The sequence below is a fragment of the Sarcophilus harrisii genome, chromosome 5 (assembly GCF_902635505.1).
Source record: "Sarcophilus harrisii chromosome 5, mSarHar1.11, whole genome shotgun sequence".
In the NCBI taxonomy this organism is placed as follows: Eukaryota; Metazoa; Chordata; class Mammalia; order Dasyuromorphia; family Dasyuridae; genus Sarcophilus; species Sarcophilus harrisii.
In genome coordinates this window covers 75249874-75276485 of record NC_045430.1, presented here as the reverse complement: position 1 = coordinate 75276485, position 26612 = coordinate 75249874, and the positions used below count along the sequence as shown (strand labels likewise).

Here is a 26612-nt window from a genome sequence, read left to right as displayed (position 1 = left end):
GTGTGTGTGCATTCATGTTGTTTATATGTAATATAAATATATAGTCTATACATACCTGTATTATATATAAGCTATATACTCGTGTGTATGTAGAATATATAGTATATGTGTTAGATATATGTAGAACATGTATGAAGCCTATAAACACATGTATTACACAGAATATATATCTAGGCTATGTATATATACATGTGTGTTTGAATTCTGCATACACACATGCATATTCTATAGACTACAAAATGCATGTTATATATACAGATTATCTACTATATATATATATGTACACATGTATGTATACAGAATATCTATATGATGATTTCAAAGGACTTTGGAAGGGGAGCGATACTAGATGATGGGACGATTAGGAAAGTCTTCATGGATCTCCTGTCTCCAATTCTTTGCATGGCTTTTCTCCAGTTCCTAAATTCATTCCTTCTTTAGCTTTGATTCTTAGATCTCAGGTTTTCCTCTGAGACCTAATTGAATCACCAGATGATAGATGGGACTCAAAATATTACCTTGTAATATTGCGTGTGCTTATATACACATGTCATTTTCCCCCAATAGAATTTAAGTTTCATGAAGGCAGGGACTTTTTCAGTTTTGGTCTTTGTACATCAGGAACTGATTCTTTGGTCGCAGAAGATGGTGTTTGAGCTGAATTTTGACAGAAACAAGGTTTTTCAAGAGCCAGAGGTGTCCATAGTACAGCAAGGATTGACAAGAATTAACCAAAAGCTCTGATGATCCTAAAACTAAAGCTGAACAGGCATTCAGAGGCCATCTGATCCAAGTCCCTCATTCTACCAGTGAAAAAACTAAAGCCAGGGACATAAAAGTATCTATTCAAGGTTACAATGGCAATAAATATCAGAATTGGTATTAGAATTTAGGACCTCAAACTTCAGAGATATTTGTCTCTAAAGTTAACAGGAATTGCCCAAAAGATCTTATATTACAATGGCACTTCCATATAAGCAGGAACTTTGTGTATTCTAGAATAATAATATAATGTTAATATAATATAGCTAATATTATTATCCATAATATGGATAATAATACTAATATAATAAAATACTAAATAATTACACTACTATAATATATTATAGTGCTTACTATGTGCCAGGCACTGTGCTAATTGCTTTACATTTATTATCTCAGTTGATCCACAACAACTCTAGGAGATAGGTATCATTACTATCCCCATTTAACAGGTTAGGAAACTGAGGTGAACAGGAGTTAAGTGAATTCCCTCCAGTTACACAGCTAGTAAGTATCTGGAGCCAAATTTGAATTATGGTTTTCCTGACTCCAGGCTGACTCCATTGTGCCAGCTAGCTGCCAAACTAGCATTTAACAAGAAATGGGACAATAATTGATGATGATGTCGATAATTCTTTTTAAAACCAGGGAACCCAAGATACTATTCACTATTAACCCTTTCTCACTATCACAATTGCCCATCCTCTGGCCCAAAGTTGGATTAGTAGCTAAGAAAACAGTATTCTTAACTCTTTAAAAGAATTTTTAAATTTCTCACATCCTAAGTAGAAGCAAAGGCTTTTTTAAAAAAACATACATTCATCCTAGCTTCTATAGCTGTCAGTGTGCTATTAATAACAAATATAGACATTTGTAAGCAGACTGCTATGAGTGTCAGGGTCATCTTCACGCAATATTTTTCAAATTCATCACTGAGATGAATTCAGTTTTAGACAATAACATTAAAGACAACATATGCTTGCCTTGTTGACAAGAGAATAAATGTTGATAAACATTTTTTGCTTTTAAGAATAACATGTATAACATGACTCGTGTTTACCATCAAACCAAAATATATAATTATTTTACACTGGGTGACAAACACCCTAATTACAGATGATATCAAAGTACTGTTACAGTTTTATTCGGTGTAACTAAATATTCAAAGACAGACTTAATCATAAAATACTTAATAAAAGCTCAGTCAGAAAGCATTTATTAAATTTTTGCTAGACACTAAGTGCTAAAGGAAAAAAAAGGAAAATAGTCCTTCCCTCAGGGAACTTAGGTTCTAATTTAAGAGACAAAATATATGAATCAGTATATACAAGATAAATACAGAGAAGATGGGAAATGGTCTTTGAAGAGAAGACACTTGTAGCTGAAGAGATTGGGAGAAATCTCTTAGAAGAGGTTGTGTTTAAGGTTACTTTTAAAGGCTGCCAGAGCTGCCAAGAGGTAGAGGTGAGAAGGGAAGCATAAGGAACGTCTAGAGCTAAGGTATAAAAATGAAATGGGGAATTTCATCAAAGCAATAGCAAGTGGCAATTTGGCTGGAAAAGACCAGAACTATAGAGTGAGGTCGGTTGTGAAGAACTTTTAAGTACCAAAGAGAGGAGATTGTATTTTATTATAGAGGTAATAGGGAGTTTATTATCTAGGACAGTGATAAGATCTGACCTGTGTTTTGTTAGTAGTGTGAAGAATATGTTGGAATGGGAATGGGAACATTGAGACAAAAAATAAAGTCTATTGCAGCTAAATGGTATAGTGGATGGATTACTGAGCCTGGAGTTGGGAAGACTTATTTTTCCTGAGTTCAAATCTAATCTCAGATTACTATTAGGCAAATCACTTAACCCCAATTGCCTCAATTTCCTCATCTGTAAAATGATCTGGAGAAGGAAAGGCAAACCATTCTAGTATCTTTGTCAGAAAAAACCCAAATAAGGTCACAAAGAGTCAGACATGAGTGAGCAACCACAAACAACAATAGTTAAGGCAAGAGATGAGAAGCATCTGTATTAGAATAGTCCCTATTAAAATGGAAAAATGGAAACACAAGAATTGTGGAGGTAGAAATAAAAAGATTAGGCAATTGACTGAATGTATGGTTAATATTAAAAGAGGAATCAAGGATGACCCTGAAGTTATGAACCTGGCTAACTGGGAAAATAGTGATAACTTCAGGAATAAAAGGGGAATTTGGAAGAGAGATGATTTGAGTGAGGGTGGAAGGGTAGAGAATTATACATATATACTGTCTTGCAGGTGTTCAGTTTAAGCTATAGTAAGAAGCTTGTGATTTGGGACTGTACCTCAGAAGAGAGACTAAAATTGGATTAATAGATTTGGGGATCCTCTATAGTTAGGATAATTGAACCCATAGGAACTGATCAGATCACCAAAGGCGAGAATACAGAGAAAAGAGAGTTTGGAGGGGAATGCCCTGTTGGTAGCATGGAATGGATTAAAATCCAATCAAAAAAATAAGGAGTAGTCAGAAAGGTAGGAAAACCAAAAGAGCAGAGCCACAAAAAAATCTAAAGAGGAGGCAGTGTCCAAGAAAAGAAGGTGCTTAACAATGCCCCATTCTGCAAAGAGGTCAAGAAAGAGCAGGATCTAGAAAAGGGCATGACAGTTGGCAGTGAAGAGATCATTGGTAACTTAAGAGAGGAAATTGGAAAAATGAAATTGTGTAAAATATTTTACATCATTTAATACCTATTCTACTAAAACTTAAGCACATAACATTGGTCATTCTTGTTTAAATTCTTGTTGATTCTCTGTAGATGAACCACTTCATCCATACGTTACAGTGGAAAATGAAATGTATTTGAAGTCTTGGCCCCTTTCTACCTCTCTGACCTCTTGACTTCTCGATGAATGGACCTAAGTTTCCCCTCTCTAAAAATAAAGGGAGTTGAATTAAGTGACTTCTAAAGTTCCTTTAAGCTCCAAATCTGATTCCATACCCATGTACAACATACATGCACATACATATATCACATATATACACACACCTCAGCTTCTCTTCTGCTAAAGAAGGGTAAAAATATCTGCCCTCCTCCCCCCTTTAACTAAAGCACATGGAAGCCATTGATATAATGGAATTAATTCTCATGATGACCAGAAAATAAACTTCTTATATTGGGATCTTGGGTTAGTTTTTCCAGATCACTAAGTATAGATTAGTCAATTGGAATGGCAACTTGTCACTTGGGGACTGGGGACCCACCTCCAAAAGGAAAGTAATTTATTTCCAGTGATGCCAGTTTCTGAAAAGTTTTGAAACAAGGCACTGCATTCAATAAAATAGAACTCTAACCCATCTGCCTTTTAAACATCCAAGAAGGTTGATTCATTCTGAAGCACTTCATAAATCATGAATACATTTGACCACAAATATATCAGTTTCCATAATGCTCAAATATTTTCATTTTCTGAGTTGACATAGAAGGTACCTTTATGAAAAGAAAAGTGCTTTGGAAGTCTGAATAGCATGTCAATTCTTTAGCTCCATTGTAGTTGGACTTCTTAGAAGAATTCATAGACTTAAAATGTTATAGCTCCAGTTCACATTATAATACAGTCACTGGTCCTAACTACCAAGATAAGGATACTATTTTTATTATTTTGAAGTCATTTGTATCTAAGCAAAGGACATCTGGGAATTATATATATCCATGTATTTCTTCTTTTTTTCTATCACCAATTAGAATCTTCCTCAGTTGTGCAGAAAACCAACTGTCTGATCATATGAGTGGTTAATTAAGTGGACAACAGCCCTAGATAATTTTTTCTCCTCTCAGTATAAATGGTTATTCTTACTCTTGGAACACAATGAAAGAGCTGGGGAAAATTAGTTCATTAAATGTAGTTATTCATGCATTTTATTTTTAATTTGTAGATTATCACCTGTCTGGGCTGAATTAGATTTTAATTGAACTGATACTGATAGGAGGATGAAGGTGGAAGGTTTTCCCATCTATTCTGCTACATTTGTCAATTGTTTTCACTTCCTATTATTAAATAGGATGATTAAAGACTATTGAAATTCTTCAGGGGAGAAATCATGCCAGTATTTTCATATGTTTCACAGACTGAGGCTCTCATTTTTGTACACTCATCACTTCTCTCAAAAAAGCCATGCAGAGCATGGAGCAATGGAGCAGAGAGATTCCTGGGCTGGGAGTCAAAAGACCTACATTCTAGCTCCCTCTACCACTTACTCAATCTGTGATTTGAACAAAGCACTTAAGCTCTCAGATTCTCAATTTCCTGATCTCTAAAATATAACTCTTAGCATATCTGTGCCACAGGGTGGCTCTAAAAAAACAAATGGATTTGAAAACACTAAAAAAAAAATTGGACACAGGATTTTAGATTTTAGGATTTTAGTGACCTTTGAGGCCATCTAGTACAACCTTTTCATTTTATAGAAAAGAAAACCAAAGTGAAGTGATTTGCTTGAATTCCTACAGATAGTAAGCGTTAATGGTCCCATAACTCCTGAGGCAGGATGCAAAATGCTCTAGGGAAAAAAGTGGGATTATTATTTCACTTTCACCAGTGCCATATTGATTATTTGTGGACATTCTTACTGCTGATATTTCCTTGTTTTAACAGAGAATTTATGGATTACAAAACAAAAGCAGAAACAAAAGATTACAAAAAAAAAGATTACAAAAACAAAAGAGAAAAATCACCTTATCACCTTATGACTGGTCTGGTAACCAATGTTACCAAACAAGATTTGTTCCAATTTTTCAAGCTTGGTTGGGTCTACCAGAGAACATGCTGAAGCCTGGGGGACTCAGTATTATTACCATTAACTCAAGATAAGGCATCAAAGTAGAACTTTTATGAGAGAAAATGGTATTAATATCCTTGTTAACTATATCTTCCCTAAGAGTAATATTATTCAGGAATACCGCTGTGCTGAGAAGCTTCAGAAAAGTGTGCTTCAGTAGAGAAGAAAACAATACTTGGAAATGCACCAGGAAGTCCAGGCAGTGGTCAAACATAGCGAAAGACAAATCCTTCTTTCTCCTCTCTCATCCAGAAAAAGAAGGGGAAAACTGTTCAGAAGAACTCAGAAATGTCAGCAAGTTTAAAACAATTTTTACAGTAAATAAATGAGGAGAATCTTGTTTGACAATAGAACTGTAGGAGCACCAATGAAAGGAAATATGATGGTGAGGTAGAGGGGACTCCCTTACAAATAGTAGCACCCCTTAAGTTATTTCACTTAAATGTCAATTCCATGCTCATGGGGAAAGTTTGAGGATCTGGCCCAACCAAGAATGATCGAGAGTCAACATATATGAGTGTCTTTATCATAGAGCAGATCAAAATGTACTGGTATCTTTCTACTTTGTTAATTTAGATGGAATAATCTTAACAGTGTTGTCTTCTATTTGTAGGAATAGATAATCTCTATGAGAGGGCTCTTCACATCCGTAAACTCCTCCTCACCTTGCCCAGATCGATCCTTATCGTGATGAGGTACCTTTTTGCTTTCCTCAACCAGTAAGTATCTTCTGTAGAAATACCTACATTTAACTATTTATGTGCTACTTCTGAATTATTTCTCAGTCCTGAGGATCTCTATGAAAGTGATATTTTCCTTCTCTTCATCATAGGCAAATATATTTTAATTAGCACAGTTCAAGACTGGAAAAATGATTAAATGAAGGCTGAAGGTTTATTTCTTCCTTAGCAAATCAAGATCACCATTAAATTGAAAAACTACACCAAATGCTTCAAGATCAGGCCTCAAGAAATAATGGAAAACAGAAGGATCTAGTGGGCTATGTGGTCATAGGATTACAAAAAGTCATTTGTCAGAACAAATGAGGAAACTATGGCCATAAAATCCTCAAAAGCTTCCTCTTCTTAAAAGGAACAAACTACCAAACTCTGCTAAAAGTAACTATTTCATAAGGGTTTTTTTTTAAGTCATAATGAATTAGGCACCTGTCCACTGTGGAAAATTATTACAATTTTAACACTGTTTGGGAGGGAGAAAGGAGAAAAAGGAGAAATGAGTTATGCTCTGAATTAAATGAGAACTTCTTTAAGTTTAGTAGAATGAGATACTGTAAAGGTTGAAATGCATTTCTCCAAGACATTTTTTCCATTAATAATGCAATAGAAATATAAAAATGTTGTTTTGATTTTCAAGAGAACTTTTTTTTTTCTATTTAGTCAATTTATTTTTCAATTTTAAAAAGACAGAATGGTTAGTTTTCTTATTTCCTGTACATATCCAGCATTTTAAAAGCATCCTGGCCAAATCCTAGATAAGCTTTCCCTCTCCCTTCCCTTTTCCCACCCCACAAGTTCTCCTATCAGCATTTCAAATAAGCAGTTGGAGCTAAAGAAATACAATAGATGTCATGGGCGGGGGGTGGAGTTCACCAATGATTTACTGAGTCAATTTGAGGAAATGCCTTTTCCTCTGTCCAGTGTAAATTGTCCATTTCTAAAATTAGGATATTCTTTTCTCTATCCTTCTCTGGAGAAGGAGGGGAAGTTTGCAGATTGCTTTAAGCTCTCAGGAAAAAAAAAATGCCAAGGCAATTGTGGACATAGCCCCTTCCGAAAATTTATCAGCCGCATGTGTGTCTTCAGTTCGGTTCAGAGTGTCAAAGCCAAGGTGTCTAAATAGATAGGACTTCTATCTATATAATAAATAGCTAGCATTCAATAAATATTTGTTTAAATGAATTCATCTGGATTTAAATAATGCAGAGAACCATGTGGCTACAGCTATAGTACCTCTCCTTTCCCAAAGCTTCAGACAGAAATAGCTGTTGGAGTCTATTCAGGTCATAATTATTTTTAGGCACAATTGTAGTTTTATCTTTTTAAATATATTAAACTTACTACAGTGGTGCAAAGACATTAACAACATGGGTGAAAAATTAGTCAAAGTCTTTAGATTTACTCTCTTGATTCTCACTACATTTGCCTTCCATCCAAGAGAATAGCTTGCATCTTTACTAGCCTTTAAACCATGAAAAGCACTTTGCAAATATTAAGGTACTGTATACATGTCACATGTTTACTCTCTGATGATACAACACACACACCTATTGTCTTATCACCCCTATCCTCAGTCCTTGAACACTGAAATTTAGTATCTTTCCAATCAAGTATATTCCATGTTAGCTGTGAAGATCCTCTCAATCTTCTACTCACAAATAAGTTGGGTCCCTAGAAATGAGCTGGATGCATCTTCACTCAGAGTTCTAATGTTTTCTCTTCCCTACCTTACAATTCAAGTCTAAGGAGGTATTATTTAAGAATCATTTTAGTCAGCCATCCTAAGTAGCTTTTAGAAAGGGATGTGTGTGTGTGTGTATAACATACATATATATATATATATGTATATATATGTATATATATATACATATACATATATATATGTATATGTATATATATATATATAATTTTACATATACTTCCGTTTATCAATTCTTTCTCTGGATACAGATAATGTCTTCCTTATTGTGTCATTTGTAGATAATTTGGTTATTTACAATAATTAAAATGACCTAGTCAAAATTGTTCTTAAAATAATAGCAATACTCATTGATTGATAGAGATGTTCTGACCAAGTGTGGTTATGAAGATGCTTTTAACCCCCACCCTTATACCAGCAAGTCAAATATCAAGTATTTATTTATTCTTGGTCACTTCAAATATGTTTGGCTCTTTATGATCCCATATGGGGTTATCTTGGCAAAGATACTGAAGTGATTTCCCATTTCCTTCTCCAGTTCATATTACAGATGGATAACTGAGGCAAATAGTGTTAAGTGACTTGTCCAGAGTTTCATAGCTAGTAAGTGTCTAAGGACAGGTTTAAATTCAGGTCTTCTTCACTTCAGGCTCAGCACTCTATCCATTGCACCAACTAGCTGCCCCCAAGTATTTAAGTGCCTACTAAGTGCCAGGAACTTGGCTGCCTACAGAAGATGGAAATTCTAAGAAGGAAAAAGCCTGTTCTCAGCTTATTTCCTATTTGGAATCAAATTGTATCTTTCCCTAAATATCTTAGTGAAAAGACAGATGTTGGGTGGAAATGGGCTCAAGCACAAAGGCAGTCTGCCATACTGCCTCTAGCCTCAGAAAAGACTGCCTTTGTTGTGTGAATTTTGGGTGTGGGGATTTTGGAAGGAGCCCAAAGAGAGGTGATTGCTAATTTTTCATTTGATTTATTAAAAAATGATAAGGAATTAAAGGAAATGATAAGCATGATAGGAGAACAACAGTAAAAGTTACTGTACTCTTAAAAATACAGTATTGTGCTGTCCTTTTTGGGGGGGACTGTACTTTAAAAAAACTGTACATCACAAAATTTCACAGTTTTCATATACATTTCCCCTTTTCACTCTTTGTATGATGTACAACAAACAAAAACATTGTTATGCATAAATTAGTAATAATTTTTTTTTAATTTTCAAATGCTCACTTTTCAGACTTTAATTTGTAAACTTGGAAAGATTAATTGCCTGTCTCCTTTATTCAAATGTTTCTGATAAATAAGAATGAAAAATAAATTCCCTTTGGCTAAAATACTCTAAGGATTAAACCCTTATGTTTTACCCCCAATTCTTTTCTACTTGCCAGTTTCAAAATGGAAAGGCTCTCTTCTAGCTCTAAAATAATCCCCAATGATTCTCTTAGCTTCAATTCAGATTCTTTTATTGTTATTGCTGCAAGGCAAGTAGGATCATACAACTAGTAAGTATTCAAGTGTCTTAGGCTGGAGTTGAACTCAGATCCTCTTGGATCCAGGGTCTCTGCTCTGTTTTGCCTGCCTTATCCTCAATTCATTTTTTTGTTTTTTCCTCTCAATTTACTTTCAACATTTATTAAGTACCTTCTTTGTGCAAAGTGTTGTGCTGAGCACTGGAGAAGAGAGATAGATAACTTAAGATATGGCATCTGCCTTTAAAGTCTTACAATCTGATAAAGGAGCTAAAATGAGTATACAATTAACATTAACAATATTATATAATATAACATAATTATATATTATTATATATCTATATAATATGTAATATATTGTATTATAACATATAAGTATAACTATAATTATTATATTTTATATAATAATATACTCAATATTATAATAATGCAAACTAGAACTTGGTGAAACTATCTGAAGATGAAGAATGCTATAGACATTTGACTGCAGTGAGATTACTTTATCATTTGCGATTAAAAAGATCAGAGAAGGATTCAAGAAGGCAGCATTTGAGAAGTCTTAAAGGATTTCAACAAACAGAAATGAAGGAAAAGAACATTTCCAAAATTTAGGTGATGATATGAGAAAAGATTTGGCCCAATTTGAGTAACATGACTTTCCAATGCTATATTATGGATTTTTAAGACTGAAGTTAGAAAGTCTACACAACAGTTGTGGAAATTATGCTTTTTTTTTTTTTTTTCTCCCTTCTGTTTATAACTAGATTCCTTTTCTAGACACTACTCTTGCAATGTCATCGATTTTTTTTGAGAATGAAGGATAGATAACAACTAGATTACTTTATTTCACAAAAAGCATATCATAGCATACATTATGGCAAGTCATTTTTGACTCTAATACCACCTTGTTTTGGTAATGGTTGGTTCCCCACCTCCCTTCATTCAGTCATCTTTTCATTCATTAGAATTTAATTCAACAAACATTTGCTAAGGACCTATTTGTGTCAGTCATTGTGCTTTCATCTGGACTTTTAATTCTCTTTAGACTAGACATTGTATAGAAACCTACCATTACTCAAGTAAAAATATTTTTTCCTAATGTAAACTTCCTGCCCACTTTGAATGAAGAGGGAAGGTAACAACAAGCATCTTATAATCTTCATTAGTACTATTAGTACATGTATACTCTTGAGTTTAAGCCTTCCCAACCCATGGATGCTGCATTTACTTATGAGAGAATATGTCCTTACTATGTGGTGAATGTTTTATAGCTATTGTTGCACTATGTTATCTTAACAAATGGCCTTGTTTAATATTTATTGACTACTTGTTTGTAGGAAGCATGTTAGTGAGGGCTTGTGAGCCAAAGTGTTAGAAGTAGGCCCTCAAAGGATTATTCTTAAATACAAGGTACCAGCTACCCTGTCTACCAATTTGTGCAGGTTGGGGGGAATAACCCAGAGGAAGTGTTATTATAACAAAACTATGAATATTCATATGACTGAACTCTGTAATTATATAGCTAGCCACTAGGGATCTCCCCCCCCCCCCCAAAAAAAAAAAAGCAGCTCACAATCCATGAATGAGATAGAAGTATTTTTCCTAAAAATTATGTTGCAGAGGTGGAAGAGAATATTTTTGTTCCTTTAATGTATATGATATGATGGAGGTTGGAGACTATTGTTTAGCTTTAGAGACCAAGCTTTGAAGTCTCTTACATTGATTTTAAATTCCAAGAGTTATTCATTTGCTCCCTCTCAAGTGGCAAAGAAAGAAACCCTCTTCCTCACTAGTGTTTCTTAATACTTTTTAGTAAGAAAAAAATCTGAAAGAAAAAATGGGAGGGAGGAGGAATTTTAGAGATCTAAACATAGCAGCCTTATAAGGTTTCTTTCTGTTCCTCCCAGATGTATCTGCTTGACATTTAATAGTTGATTGTTTACTTTGTCTCTTACAGATGGAACTCTGTTCACTTTATCCTAGTTCCCAATTGTACTGAGAACCATAATAAATTCTCTTCCCTGGCTTCCAAGAATACTACTTAATAAAGCAAGCTGAATATACAATTCTCTTTCAGCTGCTACTCAATACAAGTTAGCGCTATCTTTTTTTTCATTTGAACTGCTTTAGGGTAGAATAGAAAGTCATAATTCATAATTAATCATCAAAGGGTTTAGAACTTAATTCTTAGAATTTGGGTGTTTTTAGACACCATTGATTTTTTTCTACTTTTAAAAAAAATCTGTTTACAGTTGCTCATGTTTCCTTTCCTAGCCTCTCACAATACAGTGATGAGAACATGATGGACCCTTATAACCTGGCCATTTGTTTTGGGCCAACACTAATGCCTGTTCCAGAAATACAGGACCAGGTGTCTTGCCAGGCTCACGTGAATGAAATCATCAAAACTATCATCATCCACCATGAGACTATTTTCCCAGATGTTAAAGAGCTGGATGGTCCAGTTTATGAAAAGTGCATGGCTGGAGATGACTACTGGTAAGTAGGGGTTTAAAGCAGGAAATTCTTACACTTCTCAAAATAATAGCAATGATAATAGCTACCATTTATATAACACTATAAGGTTTGGAAAATATGCTACAAATATTTTCTCCTTATATCAGTCCTCGGAGATAAATGCCATTATTATCTCCATTTTTACAGCTCAGGAAACTGACACATTTAAGAAACTGGCCCAGGGATTACGAAGCCAGTAAGTGTCAGAAGTTGGGTTTAAACTCATCTCCCTAACATTATATTCACTGTACCACCTATGTGCCTTAAAAGAATACAACCCCATAAAATTTAGGGAACAGGTAAATTTTAGTAGCACTGAAATGATAGCCAGAAACTAGCTTGTTATCAGGCAAACTTAAGCTTCAACTCAGGGTTTATTGCCTAAACAAGATTTTAAAAACATTTTTTTCTTGTAGTCAGATTTGGAAGAGGGTAGCTTTTCTGGTATTCATATTTGTACTAATTTATATTAGGGTACTAACATCAAGTAAAAATGACTGGAAACTTCACTCAGATATATCTAGTTTCTTTCAAGTGATTGATACAGTCTTCATTTTCCTTCTTCTATCTCCTTTACCAGGTAATTATGAATGGTTCTACCCATATCAACTTACATAAAGCACTTAAAGCTTTCAAAATAAAGAAATTACATAAGCCCTTTTTTGATCCTTACCAGTTTTATAGCACTTATAATTAGTAGCTTAGCCTAGAATTTTAAGGTAGAACATGTACAAAATCAGTAAAATTCAGGTATTAGAGAGTCACAGAATTTTAAAGTTGAATGGGGCCTCAGGAGCCATCTAATCCAAACTGTATTCTAAACAAATCCTCCACTATAAGATGCCCACCATCTACTCAAATCATTTTTCAGAAACCACTAGTGCAGGGGAAGCTCGCCAGTTCCTGAAGTAGCTAATTCTTCTTTAGCAAAACTTTCATTGTTAGGGAGCTTTTTCCTGACATCAAGCTGAAATTTGCCTCTTTGAAGCATGTATCCTACAAAATTCTGTCTTCTGGAGCCAGACAGAACAAATCATGATTCCCCCTTCTATGCTACAGCCTTGAAAAAACTGGAAACTTGGCATAGAAATTTTTCTGATCATAAGAAAAATATAATCAGCTCCCAATTATCCATACTTCTGAAAGGGCAATGTAGTGTCCTTTTCTGAAAATAACCCTTAGTCCTCCATATTTGACTTATTGATGTTTTTGTACTTATATTTGATGTGTCTAGTATTCAAAAAATATGCCCACCCTACTGTGACAATTCTACTCATGAGAAACTAGAAAATCGTCTACCCCAGAACACTAAAGTTTCTTGCCCCTTTACCAAGAATAAAGAGGATCACATCTCAGTGTTAGTACCAGGTCAGACATTAGACCAAAACTTATCCTTATAGCTTAATTTTATTCTTTCTGTGGTATACAGATGTCCTTATTTTATTAGAGATTCTCTTTCATCTTCTAAGTTAAATGTAAACCATGGATCACAGAATATTAACAATTACGTTTTCAATGGTATCAATTAGTATCATCAAAAGGCCAATGATTAAATATTATCAATTAACAAATTATTTTCAATACTCATAAAAATTATAAATCAGATCATATAATTGATCATAGCAACAAATAGAAAAGGAATAAGCATTTATATAGCACCTAATATAAGCAACCCCCTGTGCTGTGTTTTTTTGCAAATATTATTTTATCCTCACAACATCCTCATCCATTCCAACCTTAAAGTCGGTAATTTTTTTACTGTTATGGAAATTTAGGTAAACTTGGTGAAGTAACTTGCCAGGGTCATGTAACAAGTAACTATTTGAAGTCAAATATGAATTTGAGGTTTCTAACTCCAGACCCAAGGTTCTGTCTGCTGTACCACCAGCTGTCTCAGTAAATAGTACTGAGATTTTTCCATACTTGGGTTCTAGGGCTATCTAAGCCTCCCAAAGACTGAAGGAGAACACTCTGTCCCTCTGGAATGTTGCTCGCCTTTCACATTAACAGCCAGCCATGATCAGTTCTCTGTCCTGTACATCCAGGTAATAAACACAAAATAACTCCAATCACTGAGAAGTGATGTTACCAAAATGTTCTCATTTGCTTCAACTATTTATGACAAAACTTACTTATCTGTTATGCCAGGAAGGTAGTCATTTGGGGAAAAGAGCACACAAGTCTTGAATTTAAATCTAGCCTCAGACAATTACTAGCTGTAGGGCAAGTTTAAGTCATTTAGCCTGTTTGTCTCAGTTTTCCGTATGTGTAAAATGGAAATAATAATAGCATCTACCTCTCAAGGCTATTTTGAGGAACAAATGAGATCATACTTTAAAAAAAAAATGCACCATAGCAATAATGCCTGAGTATAAATGCTAGTTATTATTGTTGTTGTTATTATTTTTTATTTCCATTTCCTTATCTGAGAAATAAGGATGATGTAGCACATTGGTTGTAATGATCAAATGAACTAATATATGAAAAGCACTTTGCAGATCTTAAAGAGCCCATATAAATATTAGCTATTATCATTGGCATGTAATACTTGTAATCTTGTTTCCATTAAGTGGAACAACTCTATATAAGGTCTCCTGCACAGTTTATCAAATAGCCTATTGACCAATGTTGGTCTTTTTTTTAGGTTTAATCCAAGAAATTTTCAATAGCTATTTTCTAAAATATACTTAAAAACCCCACTATAAAATGCCTCGCAAATCAATTATAACATTTCTATTTTCTCTTTATTTTTAATGTTTTTCCCTAATTTAAACTATTTTAAACATTTTTTTTTTTTTTTTACATTTTCAGTTCCAAATTCTATCCCTCTCCCATTCCTGAAATGGTATGGATGGTATCTCCCTTCCCTTCATTCAAAAGTCACAGATGTCATAGTTCTCCTCCCTACTGATCCTAGCATTATGAATTATGAATGTCCTTGCATTGTGTCCTTTATTTTAAATTCTTAATTGCTCATTCCTCAAATAACTGCTCCCCGTGGCTTCCTAATGATTTTCATTTCTGCTCCACAGTGACAGTCCATATAGTGAGCACGGTACTTTGGAAGAAGTGGATCAGGATGCTGGTACAGAGCCCCACACCAGTGAAGATGGTATATCTTATCTCACCATGGTGTTAAAATACTGTTCTCTGTGGGTGTGTTTTTAAATCAGATAAATTCACATTTTCAGAACTTACAGTGAATCTAATTTGCAAGTTGTCATTGCAAATGACACACAAAGTTCCTCTTTCAGTGGAATTGCCTTTTTTCAAGCCCCTCAACCCCACCCTCCTTTTATCTACTTTCTTTTATCTTGTATTGCTTTGTTTCTTTCTCTGAACCTTTTGTTTTGGAGCTGGAGGCTTCCATGAGGGTTTATTCACTTTCCCCAGAAAAATATAGAATCAAAGCGAAGTTAATACTATCTGTATAAATATCTGTCTCACCTAAGTAGGCCATTTGTCAGCTGTTTTTATTTGTCAGGTAAAAGATAACTGGCCTAAAGTGGCCATTGCATTTTAAATGAATTCTCTGACTACACTAGATGAAAGAAAAATATAAGGGGGAGGGGCAGGAAGAGAAGAGAGAGAGAGAGAAGAAAAAAAAGACAGAAAAAGACAGCAAGAGAGAGGTGCCAGAGCCTAATTAAATAAATTAACAGAAGTATTGCAGGTGTCTTTTCCTGGCCTAAGCATTGTATTTTCCATCCTCTGCTGTGTGATGGCTTACAAAGTGGCTTTTGTTGGCAAAAGCCAGATCACTGGTTTTTTCTGTATCTGTCTCCCAGGGAAACAGATAACAGATCAGGTTGTGAAAGAACAAATAATGCCAAAGCCTCAAAGGGAAAATTTGGTGTATTTGACATGTGGATAAAGTGACAGGTAATGGAAGCATGGGACATGATACCAGCATCCAGACAGATGGTCAGCTTTTCTAACTTTTCTTCTTGGGACAGAAAAAATAGATAAAGCCGCCAGCCTCCTTCTCTTATTCAGCATTTCAACAGAATCTCACCCAAGATCTCCAAAGAGCCCTCAGCCAGCGTCCTCATGTGATGTTGTCTTTGCTTGTGATTGCTCCATATGGGGAAGCAACTTGGTGATTAATCTAAAGAGACCCAGGTAGTTCCTAGAGGAAAACAGGTGAAAGGAAGATAGCTTAAATCTAGTAGATGATTGGCCAGAAAGGCCGATTTATTATTAATTGAACTGAATGCTCTTTTCTGACCTAGTTATTCTTTTATTTATATTTATTTAGATTAAATAAACAAAACAATCTCTCCTTTTAGTGTTTTCGGGGTGGGGGGGTGGGGGGAGGAGATTACTATGGTCTGGAATTGGATGACCTAAATTCAAATCCCAATTATGCTACATTATTCCTCTAATATGACCTTGAACAAATCAATGAATGTCTCTGAAATTTCTTCATCTGTAAAATGTTAAGCACTTACTAGGTGCTAGGTTAAACTGGATGGCCTTTGAGACTTGTTTGAGTTCTTAATCCAGCCTTTGAGTTTATACCTATAAACCATATTCGAATAAAATATGCCATGAAGGTATCTTTTATAATTAAAACTAGAAATAGCAGGTTTTGTGCCTGGAGCAAGGGGGAGTGAGACTCATCTGGTCTGCACCCAAGGAAAGGAATAGAGTGCTGCAAAATTTCTGTCCTGCTGAAGGCTTAGTTGCTATTATTTATGGGGAGTTGGGAGAAGGGATTAGACCACAAATCAACATGCAGCTATAAGGGGAAAGATATGCAACCCTGAAAAATGCTTTTATAACTGTCTAAATTTTAGTTCCCTAAGACAACATCCCAAAGCTGAAGTGACCAAATAACAAAAGCCAAGCACCTAACAGGAGAAGAAGCTTAGGAAATGTTTGTTGAGTTGAATAGAACAAATCATAGAATTCCACTATCAAATCAACCAGCATCCTCACACCTAAGTCTCAAAGCATATTTGGTATTTTTCTTTGATTCTTTAGATCTGAATTTCTTAACCTGGAGTCCATAAACTTTTAAATATATATATATATATATATATATATATATATATATATATATATATATATATATATATATATATATATATATATATATATATATATTATATATTATATTATATATTATATATATAAATAATATATATATATATATTAAATATATATATATATACGTGTGTGTGTGTGTGTGTGTGTATAATTATATATATAAACTATTGGTTTTCCTTTGCAATCCTATGTAGTTTATTTTATGCATTTAAAAACGGAAGGGATCCATAGCTTCACATACAAAAAGGTTAAGAATGACTGCTTTTAGACTACGTTTTTATGGGCAGTTATTGGGACTGTAGTGTAAGATTGTTAGAAAGTCACTCATGTCTCAATAGCAAATAAAAAGTACAGTTGATTCTTGTCACTCACAGTAGCTAAATTATGTATAAATATATATATATATATACATATATACACACATATAAATATAAATATATGTATATAAATATACACACATATATATATTGGTCATAGTGTGAATTTCTTCTTAGAAAAACACAAGAGGGTAAACTAAATACCTATGTTTCTGTGGAAATTGTCAGGATTTTGACACATGATCTAAAGATTGTATTCTAGAACTAAAGGACTCAATTAGTTTAAGTCTTTTAAAAATTATTTGATCTGCGGGGGAGTTTAAAAATCCTAATCATTCTTCCCTAAGTCAGTAGCATGAAATATTATTTTGTTAATAGGCCCTGAAATGAGGCCTTTTTTCTGTCTACATTTGAGATATGTAGCTGTAATTAAAATACGCCTTAGAATGAGACATGAGTCTATTTTTTTCCTAGCATATCTGACATCCCAAAATCATTTCTTTGCTTCTTCAGACATGGGTTGGAATTTATCAATGGATAATCAACCTAAGTTAAGCTTCCTAGCCTAAAAATGATTTCTGGAATTATTCAGTGTCTTCAGAGACTATATTATAACCTAGTTTTTGTTTTGTTTTGTTTTTTAATTGCCAAGAGCTGCTTCCAAGGGAAACATAAATGCATTTCTCAGGAAATCTGAGACAGATGGGTTAAGTTATGGTGTGTGTATATGTGATTTCTTCCAGCAGATTTGGAAATGAACTTACATTAAGTTTTAACAAGTTTGACTTTGATCATTACTCATAAACATCTCTGCAAAAAAACCTAACGCCATCCCCACCTGTCTTTGCCCTCTTGAATTCCTCTTTAAATATTTGTTTACCTCCATAGAAGCAAGAGAAGCTATAAATTGGAGGAATCTAAGTATGAGTTTTTCAATGAATCTAGTCTAAAAGAACTTTTCTTGGCCTTTTTTTTTTTTTTAATCTTTAGGAATTTCGAGGTTGAGGTTGAATACAATTACTAAAGATTAGAGCCCTCCCTTTTGTCCAAAAAAAGTCAGAGTTTGGGATCAGTGCAAAACTTACGTTTCAAATCAAGGTTTTTATTTTGTGGAAATAGGTGACAAAGCCATAATAGTGATGGGGGTGGGGGTGAGAGGGAAAGAAAGGGAAGAACAGATTTTTCATTTGCTTTTAATGCCAGAGTACCAATTTTAGCCAATAAAAGTATATAAGGAAACTGAATCGATTGAAGTTTCATTTCATGTGGATTTTTTTTTATAACCTTGATTTGTAATCTAATAGATTATGAACTGTTGCCTTCTGTTCTTGAGTAGTAATTTTTCCATGTGATAAATATTATCAACACGTTTGCAATGAAATCATAACTACTCCATCATTGTCGGCTTGATATTATAGCAACCATGAAGGATATTGCATTTCAGTGAAAGCCTTGATATATTTCACTGCAAAGTTCAGAATATTGTTTTATTATGCTTTCATTCTAACCTTAGGAGCAGGCTGCGGAAATGAAAAATCTTAGATTTAATGTTATTTGCCTGCATACCCAACAGCTTAAGAAATATTGCCGTTCTGGTTAATAATCAACATTATCTACTAACTTGGTGATATATTTATTGATTGGCATGTTTTCTTATCTGGATAGTAAATGACCAATTAGCAAGTCCATTTATTTCTGATTTTTTTCCTATTTCCAAGTTCTGAGTTAATATTTGGTGTTCATTTCATTTACAGACATTGACAGAATGTTAATTAAAGTTCTGTAGTTTTCTTGATTGTTATAGGCCAAATTAGATGCTGATCCCAAATACAGGGTCAAGATCTAGAGAGACTGAATCAATGAGACAAGGAAAAAAAAATAAAAGGGTGTCTAAATACAAGCAATCACTGAACAAGGATGCACAGTGAAAGATGCACTTCCTCCACCCACAGACACATACTCAGGGCAATCACAACAGTATCCAAACCCTAATGAAAAGTTCATTTGGTTCAAAGAGCTACTGTTTTATATACAATTCACCAAAAGTAGGCCTTACTGCGTTTAACCGTAATCCCAAAGCCTAAGATATACACATGTATGGTTTCAGTCACATATTCTTGGCAAAGACACTGAAATGGTTTGCCATGTCTTTTTCCAGCTCATTTTACAGATGAAGAAACTGAGGGTCACAAAGCTAGTGTCTGAGGCACTATTTGAACTCGCAACAATTAGTCTTTCTGACCCCAGCCCCAGCATCTCTATCCACTGTGCTAAGGCATATACATATACAGTTTTAAATTTTTCTTAACATGACAAATATGAAAATATATTTAAGAGGATTGCATGTTTTACATATCCTATATCCAATTGTTTGCCATCTTGGGGAAAGGGAGGGAGGAAGGGAGAAAAGATTGCAACTCAAAGTCTTAAAAAGTGAATGTTGAAAACTATCTTTACATATATTTGGAAAAAGAAAAGACTGTTGAAGAGGAGAAAAAGGAAGGATTAGGGAAGGCTTCCTTCAGAAGGTGTGATTTTAGTTAGGACTTAAAGAAAGTCAGGGAGGTCAGTAGTTGGAATGAATTGAGGAGGGAGAGCTTAAGAAGCATGCGTAAAAGCCAGATAGAGGGCCCAGAGCTTAGAGTGCCTTGATGATGGAACAGCCAGGAAGCTAATGTCATTGAACAGAATATTCTTCAGAGGTTATATTACATTCCATAATTCACGGCCAGAAGAACAATTGTGTGTTTTGTGTATGTCTGTGCACACATTGTACATGTGTTCATATATATATATATATATATATATATATATATTTTTTTTTTTTAGATCAGAGAGTTATAGCTAAAGGGGATCTTTGACAGCATCTAATCCAATCTCATCTTAAAAATGAGAAAAGTGAAGCAGAAAGAGGTTAAGTACTTTGCATAAGGTCACATAACTATTAAGTGTCCAAGACAGGCTATTAAATTTTGCTTTCAGCAAAAAGGCTGCATTATACACCAAAAAAATCATAACTAGGCTAACAGATTTTCTTTTTCCTGACTCTTGATCAATAAGTTCTTTGTTCACATACAGATGATACTATATTCCAGATGTTTCTTCTGGATGATCAGAGCTTCCAAAGCCAATTTTCTGAAAATGTACCCAAAATGTTTCATTCATTTAGCAGGGCTTCTTAAACTTTTTTCTTGTAGCCCGTTTTTTACCCAAGAAATTTTTATGTGACCCTGAGTATATAGATTAGGTATACAAATCAAATATTTGCTGTTAATAAATCACAATTTCACAATTGATCCCCACATTTGGTTACAAGACTCCATATAGGTTGTGAACCTAGTTTAAGGAGATGGAATTTAGGGAGTGGAGAATTAAAGGAGCACACATTATACTTTTTAGAAATTTCCTAATGACTTTCTCAGAAAACTAGCCCTTACTTTTATATATATATGGTTTCCTTACAGAATGTGAACCCATTGAAGCAATAGCCAAGTTTGACTACGTTGGGAGGTCTGCTCGAGAACTGTCCTTCAAGAAGGGAGCCTCACTGCTTTTATATCACCGAGCCTCCGAGGACTGGTGGGAGGGACGACACAATGGAATTGATGGCCTAGTACCTCATCAGTACATTGTGGTACAGGATATGTAAGTATTGCCCAGTTTCACCAATAACTCCTAAAGGCTCCATGTCGGAACACAAAGCGCCATATTCAGGAAAACAAGACATTCCTTCTCAAAGAAGAATCAAGATCCAACTCACTCACTTGAGATCCCTCAAGAATCTTATAAAAGAGTCCCAAGAGACTGCTACAGTTCATTAAATATTTCCTTGCCCTTGTCCCTGGATTGGCAATAACAGGGATAACTTTCCTCTTCTCTTCCCTGGCAACAGCTTATGTCCCATTCCCCTTCTTCTCAGTCTCCCCCTTTTGGTTTGGAAGTAGGTCAAGGATTACTGGGAAATTGTTGAAGGGAGAATCCCTCCCAGAGGTTTCATGTTCCTAAGAATAAACACTAGTCAGGATCTCTTAAGAGACGAGGTGTCCCTCAATCATTCCAAAAGCAAGAGTGTTGGTGCTACTGCACAGAATTCAGTGGATGAAGCCTTTCTTGTGCCCATTTATTGCCCCAAGACCTAGGTTTCAAGGGTACAGAATAAAGGCTTATAGTATTAAAAATAATATTTTATTAAATCTTTATTAATAATTTATTATTATAAATTATATATTTATATATAATATATTAATACTTTAATAAGTAAATATTTATTAAAAATAAAAATCACAAGTCTTTTTAATAATCAAAAAAAGTCAAACAAACTTACGTTTTGTAAGTGCCTACTGTGTGCCAATAATAGCAAAATCTGACATTTAGTCAAATTAAGTTAGCAACAGTTTAATCCTTACTACCTGCCAGGCATCATGCTAAGCAATAAAGATACATAAAGTTGATGAAAAACATTCAACATCTAATAAAAGTTTACTCTATGTACATTATTTCATTTGATCTTCCCAATAACCCTAGGAAGTAGGTACAAGTAATTATTTTTCCCATTTTACAGATGAGGAAATTGAGACTCAGGTGACTTGCCCATAGTCACATAATTGGTATAAACATCAAAGTCAAGATTGAAATTCATTCCAATGCCTATGCTACTACCTTCTCCTTCGTAGCATCTCTGATGACAAATAGACAACTTAGAAAACCATCATCTCTACTCAAACCTTAATGGAGATTAATAAGAACTTTAGGAATAGCAGACTTCTGCCTCCTACTCCAGCAGCCCCAGACATTTGGCCCAGCCATCATTCAAGGGAGAAATCACAGTCTATAGATAAGGAGACTGACTTCTTTGCTGCCGTCACCCAGGGCTGACTGCTAACAAAGGCAGTGAAGGCCTACAGTTCTAGGTAGAGTAGCAACTCTTCCAACTGTTTTCAAGCCTGAAACCATAATCCCAGGAAGCGATCCCTGGGGAGCTTCAACCATCCAATGACTACTTCTTCAGGTCCTGCATCCCATTATTCCTCAGAAGCCACAGCGACTAAGATCAAGGAAAAAAAACAAACCCTTTTTTCTTTTGTTTGTTTACTTTTTCTTTCTGAAATTCCACTGCCACTGAATTCCTTGATGCTGGCCAATATTCAACGTAAGAAATATGATATTATCGGTGGAAATGACATTTTAAAAGACACATGAATATTTTGCTTTGCTACCACATTTTAGGAACCATGGATCCTCTCTCTAACCAGTAGATGAAATTTCAATACATATTACTCTGATTCGGATGTGAAGTCCTAGGCAGCAAAGACTACCTTTTCTATTTATATATATTTACAAAATACTTGGCGCCCAGACAGCACTTAATAAATGCTTTTTCATTTATGCAAATAGAAGTAGGCCTTCATTTAGCATGAGTCACATGACTATGGGTTGAAAATTTAAAGGATTCAATTATAAATTAAATTAAAGCCTCGTTATACCTTTAAAGTAACAAGCTTCATGTTTTGCTCTTTTTTATTTGCAGGGATGATACCTTTTCTGATACACTGAGCCAAAAAGCAGATAGTGAAGCCAGCAGTGGGCCCGTTACAGAAGATAAGTGTTCCTCCAAAGACATGAACTCCCCAACTGACCGTCATCCTGATGTATATTTAGCCAGGTAAGCTGGACCTCTCCATCACTTACCAGCAAGGCAGGATTTAGAGCTGCAAAGGAAAGTCTGACCCTCCGGTACAAATAAGGCTCAAAGAGGGGGACTTGCCCAAAGTCATCCATATTAGAAAGGGGCAGAGCTAGACCCAACCCCCCTCAACCTGTCCAGCACTGTCTTACCACTCCAAAAGAGTCAGAGCATCTTTGAGCTCTTGTAACCTAGCACAATCGGCTGTCTTTTGTTCTCTCCTTTTACTTTAGACAAAGAAAAAGGGCTGAGCCCCCCCTTCCTTCGAGGCGTCCTGGCAGGACCAGTGATGGCCACTGCCCTATCCACCCATCCCACTCTCTGTCCAACTCCTCGGCCGAGCTTGGGTCCCCTAATCTGTCCAGCCACTGCAGCCCTCGAGCCCTGTTGCAGAACCGCAGCCTCAACAACGATAGCCCCGAGAGGAGGCGCAGACCTGGCCACGGCAGCCTGACCAACATTAGCAGACATGATTCTCTAAAGAAGATAGACAGTCCTCCCATTCGGAGATCAACATCATCGGGCCAGTACTCAGGCTTCAACGACCACAAACCTCTGGACCCAGAGACGATTGCTCAGGTGGGATGCTGCGGGTTGTGTTCGTTCTGTCTTGTTTTCTATTTGCAGAATTATTCCAATGATAATAACAGTAATAATAGATTTAAAAATTAAAAAAAAAAACTTCTTTGAATGTAAAGAGGATTCCATGTATCTTCTCTAAATCCTAGAAAAAAGCCAGGGAAACACTGAATCACTAATTAGGATTCACAACTGTGGTTCTAGTGTGAATAGTGAATTTTTACCTTGAGTGACATCCTGAGGAGGGAACAGAGGCAAAAATGTCACAGGGTAAGGGGTAGCCCACACTGAACATCATAAAAATGCATGAAATGGGAAATTCAAATACATTTTCACTTGCTTGTAGGCATGTGACTATAATTGAAGGTAGAACAATTTATAACCTATATTTGATTGCTTATCATCTCAGGAAGGAAGAGGGGCCTAGAATTTGGAACTCAAAACTTTAAAAAATTGACCAAAAAATTGTTTTAATAAATAATTGGGGGGACTAAAATGTATATTTTCTAAAAGAAAAAAAAAACTGGCATCTAAGCAAGTATAAATACAACCCTACTTCACAAATGTGCCAGCTTTTCCCCCTTGCTATATATAGAATTTTTATGCTATGTATACTATATATACTATACATAATACATCTATACTATACATAGTATTTTTTCCATTCTTTCGTCTTCTGTTTTTGGCCTTTACTTATGACACAGGCAGGTAAACATGAATACTCTTAAAACTCTTAAAAATTGCTTACTGGGGGCAGCTAGGTGGACAGAGTGCCAGGCCTGAAGTCAGGAGGACCTGAGTTCAAATCCAGGCTTGGACACTCAATACTTCCTAGCTGTGTGACCCTGGGCAAGTCACTTAACCCTAGCTTCAGCAAAAAAAATTAAAAGAAAAAAAATTATTCTATGTGATCATTTATATTATTAATCTCCATTGACTGAAAAAACATACATATGACAAGAAAGTACATCAATTCAAAAATAGTAAATTTGAATTTACTATTTACAAATAGCTTGCTATTTACAGGAGCACTTACATAGCCTAAAAAGTAATCACTGTAATGTTGTTGTTGTTGTTTTTAACAAACTGTTTCTTCTTTCATAATGTGACTAATATGGAAATAGGTTTTACATGATTGCACACATATAACCTATATCATGTTGCTTACCATCTTAAGGAAGGAGGAGAAAAGAGGAAAGGAGAAAATCTAGAACTCATAATTATATAAAAAATAAGTGTTAAAAATGTCTTTACATGTAATTGGAAAAATACTATTTTAATGGAGGTAATTGCATATGTGTATATATATGTATGTGTGTATGCTTTCCACCCTGCTTATTAAGTCAAGATAAAGCATCAAATAAAGACAGATCAAAATGACAATGTTCAGTATGCAGATGGTTTCACAAACCCCTTGCAATAGCTCTGTAATTGCTTGGGATTCTGGTGCCTGCAGGGAAGAACCACTGACATAGGCCATTAGGGAAAATATTTGTAAGCGTTCCAAGGAAAGATGAGCTAGGTGATTCTATTCAGAGTCTGTGGGCTTATCATTAGAGCCACCCAAAAGATTTGTCATTCGTCACAAACATGAGAATTGAGTAAGGAGAAGTGATAGGGCATGAAAGGGAAATGAAAGGAATGGAAAATGGAGAAGCAATAAAGTTAGATTATTTTCAATTTTAAAAAGCTTTCAAGGAATCTTGCACCAACGTGAATGACCTAAGCCATTTTCTTGTTGCTTTAGTTTCTATGCAGGACGCAGAGAACCTTGGAAAGTGAATTAAATTACAGAAGAGTACTGAAAAATTTAAATTGATTTTAAATGGCTCGGCCTTTTGAAAACATAATCAAAAAAAAGCTTTGGGTTTCTTATAATACATACAGTCCTTTGAGGTGTAGCTTAAGCTTTAAACCAGTAATTGAGGAGTATAGCTGATATTTAGTGCTTTTGATAAACCCATGAAATTGTTATTTCTCATAAACACAAGAAACATGATTTGAGGCTACAATGAGGAGGGGTTAGAGAGCTGAGAGTGAGAGAGTAGAAAACTTTGTATAACCCTTTTTGTATAGTTTTGGGTTTTCCTCAAATTCCAGCACATGGAAAGTGATTGAACAGAGTATTCTTTCTGTATCTTCTCTTGAGCAGATGCATTTTACAAAAATAACAAATCTCCATCTTTCAAGGCAAATAAGAGTAGCATATGAAAGTCATCTCCTGGGAAGTGATGTCATCCTCCAGAGGTCCATATAATGATTTCCAGCTCTACCTTGCATGCAACAGTCCCTGCCTACACCAAGACTTAACTTACTCTGCAGCAAGGATTAGTGGACATAGCATTATAACGCAATTGCAAAGAAAGTATAGGAGTTACTACTCAAAATTACTCAACTCAGTCTCCTCAAAAAAGGAGATTCTCTTCTAGAAGCAGCTTTAGAGGCTACATAGAATAACTCTTGAATGAAGCCACAATTTAATCACTGTCTTGATTATATTCAGCTGTGCTCAGTTCCCAAGTATTTTATTTCTAGAGATGTAGTCACTGTTTATACTCTGGCTTCGCCATAAATTAAATAGTCAACATGCAAGGCTTCCACCTACAGAAAGCTGACTTGAGACAAATGATGTCAGAATTCAGATGTGTGTGTTGGCAACATGCCATCCGATTTTTAAGCTCATGAATGTTAATCAAGATTCTGCAAGATGGTGGTGTGTTCCTGGATTCTCTAGACAGCATTGCCATTCTTCACCTTTTTTTTCATTACCTAAAATTATTTTTTTTTGGTGGGGGGGGGAGGTTCCTGGAGTTCTGAATCAACATGGGGATTTTCTGGTGTGAAAAATTCCTCCATTGTTACCACTTAGCAAGAATCATAAAGAGCTGCCTGGGATACATGAAATTAAAAACCTTGCTGTACATGGAATAGAGTATATGGAATATACTCTTTCAAGTAGATATGGAATAGAATATGACAGA

The 26612-nt window shown here is 35.1% G+C and overlaps 1 protein-coding gene across 4 annotated transcripts in view; it reads left to right on the top strand.

Annotated features, from left to right (window-relative positions):
* SRGAP1 (SLIT-ROBO Rho GTPase activating protein 1) overlaps window positions 1-26612 on the top strand; it is a 290112-nt gene that overhangs the window by 262609 nt on the left and 891 nt on the right. For all 4 annotated transcript variants that reach the window (XM_031940927.1, XM_031940925.1, XM_031940926.1 and 1 more), the window contains exons 16-21: window positions 6189-6294; window positions 11758-11982; window positions 15033-15112; window positions 20834-21014; window positions 22897-23031; window positions 23286-23631. In XM_031940927.1, the coding sequence (XP_031796787.1) occupies window positions 6189-6294; window positions 11758-11982; window positions 15033-15112; window positions 20834-21014; window positions 22897-23031; window positions 23286-23631 (1073 nt within the window). The remainder of the gene's footprint in view (window positions 1-6188; window positions 6295-11757; window positions 11983-15032; window positions 15113-20833; window positions 21015-22896; window positions 23032-23285; window positions 23632-26612) is intronic.